Source organism: Zasmidium cellare (genome assembly GCF_010093935.1).
Source record: "Zasmidium cellare ATCC 36951 unplaced genomic scaffold M409scaffold_127, whole genome shotgun sequence".
NCBI lineage: Eukaryota > Fungi > Ascomycota > Dothideomycetes > Mycosphaerellales > Mycosphaerellaceae > Zasmidium > Zasmidium cellare.
The window spans coordinates 1-4,932 of NW_022987071.1; the positions used below are offsets into that span (position 1 = coordinate 1).

Below are 4,932 nucleotides of genomic sequence, written 5' to 3' on the forward strand. Positions count from 1 at the left end.
CATCCATCTTCATCCATCTTCATCCATCTTCATCCTCCACTGACATGTCCAGGTCGACCGCGACCGCTGCTAAGGCTTTCGTAACAGAGTCGATCTGCAAGTTAAGAACCTCCGTTAGTATGTACTTCTGATCAGGTAAGAGAAACTGCACTCACATTTGCAGACTGAAAGATGTCGAAATGTTGGCCTTCGATCGAATAGCTCTTATCGATTAGTGAGCCCGCCCGCTCATTCCATCCAAGTGTCGGACTGTCTCTGAATTGATCGATTAAGCCCAAGGCCGGTTGGCTTTCACAAGCCACACACTGCTTAGCACACAACATGACTGTGGCTGGCCGCTGCTTCTGCCGCCATACGGGAGTACGCCAATCTTGCAACATGTTCACCGTTCGTAACATAGCTTTCTCCAACTGGTTTCTCGCCTGGTCTGGCCCATGTTCCGAGGTGGGAGAATCCAGATCGATGGCAAGTAAACCAAGGTAGGCAGGGAAAGGACTATCCACCATGATGACGCCGACCACTTCTGTTCTAGTGTCCCGGGCAAAAATCCATGCGACTTGAAGTGCTATCATGCCACCTAGCGACCAGCCTAGATGAAGGAGGTACTATTAGTCTAGTCCCATTTCGAGCTTCGTAGAGGGTATGTCTCATACCGCCGACCAGTATCCTGCCCTCTGGAATGATTTTTTTGATAGCAGCATAATACCGACGACTCATACTAGTGAGACTCTCATGCTTGTCGCTTCCAATTTGTGGATCTGCGATCGCATATACATCACGGCCAAGAGAACCGAGACCGTAATAGCTGGAGATAGTACCGCTGGCGTCATGGAATAGAACGAGAGGGATGGCATCTGACCCTGCCCGCCTTTTCTGAATTTGTCGAATCATGGTAGTGTGTAGCCGAGGGTAGCCTTTGCGGTCGCGAGAACGATGGGCAGAATACTGAGTCGAGAAGGTTCGACACGGGCGATGTTTAAGAGCCTGAGAGCTGATCGAAAATTTACTAGTGATCCTGCGAATGCAACAAGTAACGATCGGCAGTCAGAAGTCGAATTATGTCGTAAGCAAAAAAGCTAGGCCTCGTTATTTCAATCATAGCCGCCGATACAACCCAATTCACTACCGAAAAATTTGATTTAGATGGTACCGTTCTGTGTTCTACTAGCGATAGCAGAAGCGGTCATGTCGTACTAGCGATGAGGCCTTGCTCCGACGTCTCAATGACCGGCTGCGGTTGTGGCTGCGCACGGATCATATACCCAGGCAACATGATCCGTGCGCCACTAGAATAATTGATGGATTTCTCATCAAAACTTATTACGATGTCTTCCTCGCCTAGCAAGGTCCTAGCGCAAGGTTCTAATTCTTAGGCGGCGCTGTTTAAAAGAAACATCAGGGCCTTACGAATGTTATCGGAGCCGAGCTTCTTGCGGCCCTCAACTACGTTGTCTCCCTAAATAGAGCGGAAAGTTAAGCTAGCAAGCCTGATTCTCGAGCCTGGAATTCACAAAGCCGGCTAGACGGATTAACGTCGACCTGCACATCTGGCCTAGGACTTTGCATTTGCGATGAATATATCGTTACATTGACAGTGACGGCGACGTGGACCTAATAGATGGTATTAGGAGTGCTAAGACTGTAGAAGAAATTCTCGAAGCTGTAGAGAGCATAGTGCTGGCCCAGTCAAGCAAACAAAATGCGACTTCTATAGACCTTACTGAATCCTACTAGTTGCTAGATTCGTAGAGCGTTGATCAATTAGTAGCGGTCGAGTCTCGCAAATCGATTTTAGCAAAGCTGTCGGCTAACCTATATTCCCCTGTTAGTCCGCGAGTCTAGACGCATTGAGGATGTTGTGTCTATAGTCCCCGGTAAATCAAGGCCTGTCACGAGCAAGCTGCAAGAACAGGTTCTAAAGTCATCATAATAATCTGCAGTACATTGAAGTCGATAGATATTTCACTATGTTTTTATTTAGACCTCGTCGGAGTGTCAACAGTAAAAGTATGTTAGCATCGAAGCGTAATGCGTTACAGGTGATGAACGCGTCACCAACGGTGTCGTGGCGCCGATCAACACGAAGCCCGTAAGACTCCCAACAGGGAATCATTGACTCTGTAGTCACCAAATGTTGATGGACTGTTTATCTAATATCGACGACGGTCCGCACACGACATTGGAGCTAGATCCTCGAATACATAGCTCAATTAGATACTAATCGAATGGTGGGAAGCGCCAACGGTAGACCATGTCAATGTAAAATTGATTTGTGCGGACATCGCTCTAGTGCTCTGAAAAGCCGTTTCACGATTGGCCTCACTTGATTTGTTTACAAGATTTGTGCATAGCATGATCTGCACTTCTCGTAGTCGACGCACAGCCAACCCTGCGGGCTCAATCGCTAAGTCATTAGAGGCTCGGCGCTTACCCAGTTAGGAATATAAAGTTAGGCCCAAGGAGGCACATTGTACTTATGCCCGTTCTGCTCGCTATGACCTCTTGGTTAATCATCGGTTTCTAAGTATACCTGCGAGCCCGCTGTATCCTGCGTATGACTCCTGCTCTAAGGAATAATATACATCTAACACTGCTTACTGTCTTTAGATTACACGCTTCGTCTTAGCGGAGCCGTATTGTCCGCAGTACAGTCGCACCCAAGGCGTCTAATGAGATAAACTGCTTACATTCCATGTGATGCGTCATCTGGTCATCGCATCCCTTTGTGCCTTTCGCTAGGTACCGACGTCCATGTGCCTACCAGTCATTCAAAGCTGGTCTCTAAGGTATAATTAGAATTATAAGCTAGCGCCTCTTGCCTTCGTCTCCATGAGTGCTAAGAACGATGGTCAACACTCTCCCCTCCAGGGCCATCGATCCCTCAGACTTCAAGACTGGATTGAACTACGTCACTGCTAAGAAATGCTTGCAGAAAATGATCCTACAGATGCATGGGATTTGGAGTCAAATTCTTACCAGCTAGCCACGCAACGACCATACTTACTCGTGACATGAACATTCATGCTTTCTACTAGTCTAGGAGACCAAAAAGGTGATCATGTACGACATTTAGCGCACGATCCGCTTCCCGCTCTTCAATTACACAGCCGATGCTTATCTCACTAGCGCCCTGGCTAATCATTTCGATGTTAATACCATGCTCACCAAGAGTGCTGAAGAATCGTCCCGACATGCCAAGCATGCTGCGGAGTTGGCGGCCGACTAGCGATATAATCGCCAGATTAGGGACAAGATCCACATCGCCCCAGGCCTTGAGGCTGCTGATGGCGCGCTGCAAACTTGCGGACTGGATCCGAAGGTCGTCTTCGCCGTACAGAGCAAGAAGGGCGTGCTCTGAGTGGATAGCCATAGATATTTGGACCTCGGACGACGAGATGAGATCGACTGAAAGGCCGTTTTGGTCGAGGATAGAAAAGATGGAAGCAAGAAAGCCATGAGCACGTGTTCTTTTTTTGGAATGAACGTTGAGGACTGTGATTTGTGGTTTAACGGTAACGGCTGTAGGCTGTTGGGACTGATAGCGCGGGGCGGCTGACAGTGAACGGCTGCGGAATAGACTCGAGGATTCGACCGACATAATATCGCTCGGGTTGGGGTAGATGATTGTACCAGGTGAGCGAGTATTTACGACGTTCCTTATGCGAATTGGGATGTTTGCGCGAATAGCCTGCTCCATGGTAAAAGGGTGAACCACTTCTGATCCATAAAAAGTCAACTCGGCAGCTTCGGCTGGAGTCACAGTGCTGAGAAGCCGGGCCCCGGGGACCTTTCTTGGGTCGGCGGTGAATATTCCATCGACCTCCTTCCAAATCTGCAACTCCCGCGCGTTGAGCGCCACAGCCGTTAGGGCGGCGCACAGATCAGTATAGCCGCGGCCAATTTTCGCAAGTAGTCCTCCGGGGATCTTGCCGAAGAAGCCGGTGATAACGGGAACAACGCCATGGCCAAGCGTGTTGATCTTGGCACCAATGAGGTAAGCGATCTTGCGGTAGAATTCAGTGTCCAAGGTGATAGTCGAGCTAAAATCACCAATCTCGCTCAAATCCATGCAAACGGCGTTGGCACCCTTGGTCTGTAGGAGAGTAGTCATGTACAGACAACTTAGTTTTTCGCCCACGCTAACGATCATGTCCTTGGTCTGATCTGTGACCGCCTTGAGTAATCGAGCACTCTCCAGCATGCGGAGTAAGCGATTGCATTCCCGGTCTACGTGGGCGATATATCGCTCCAAGGCGCTGTCGTTTTTGATCGTTTCTTGGCCGATGGTAACGTGATCCAACCGAATTGCTTCGACATATTCGGCACAACTCCGCGAGTCGGCGACCAGCACATCTACAGCTGCACGGAGGAGGCGATTGGTGGTACCTTCGCTCTTAGTCTTCGTGCTCCTTGCCGAACAAACAACGGCGACACGGTGTTCTTCAAGGCCTGCCCTACTGTGTTCAGCATGTGAAGACTCAATGCCAATGTCCTACAGCAACATACAGAACAATGTCCTCTGCAATAGTTGTAGCGAACTTGCCGAGGCTGGTGCCTCCGAACTTTTGCACGATCCAGTGAGCGTTGGCCGGCTGGTGATTTCCTAGATTGCGCGATTTATTGACGATCTGACCCTTGATCCGAGTGGTAGCATGTTGTGTTGCAGACTTGGTCGCGCGCTCATAGCCGATGGTTGAGAATTCCGTACCGGCTCCCAAGAGCCCGAGTGGAACCATCTTTTGAAAGTGTGCGAGCCGTATTTCGTGTTTGTCTAAAGGTTGCAGGTCCGCCAATTCAGGCATTGTAGTGTGACAGTCTATGGAATTAGCGGCTATGCTTCGAGTAAGCATCCCGCAATCTGATTGATACCACCTGTAGTATTTGAAATTGACGACTCCCGGGGGGGGGGGGGGGGGGGGGGGGGGGGGGGGG

The 4,932-nt window shown here is 49.6% G+C and overlaps 2 protein-coding genes across 2 annotated transcripts; both read right to left on the reverse strand.

The window, feature by feature from the left end:
- Positions 1-131: 131 nt before the first annotated feature.
- Positions 132-891, reverse strand: M409DRAFT_38353 (uncharacterized protein; the record flags this gene model as incomplete). Its single annotated transcript, XM_033810911.1, has 2 exons — positions 132-589; positions 654-891. 2 exons carry the CDS (start codon positions 889-891, stop codon positions 132-134), a joined length of 696 nt encoding a protein of 231 aa, XP_033659197.1.
- A 2,140-nt stretch (positions 892-3,031) lies between these two features.
- M409DRAFT_38350 (uncharacterized protein) lies at positions 3,032-4,736 on the reverse strand (the record flags this gene model as incomplete). The annotated part of the gene is made up of 2 exons (XM_033810910.1): positions 3,032-4,454; positions 4,507-4,736. 2 exons carry the CDS (start codon positions 4,734-4,736, stop codon positions 3,032-3,034), a joined length of 1,653 nt encoding a protein of 550 aa, XP_033659198.1.
- Positions 4,737-4,932: the final 196 nt, after the last annotated feature.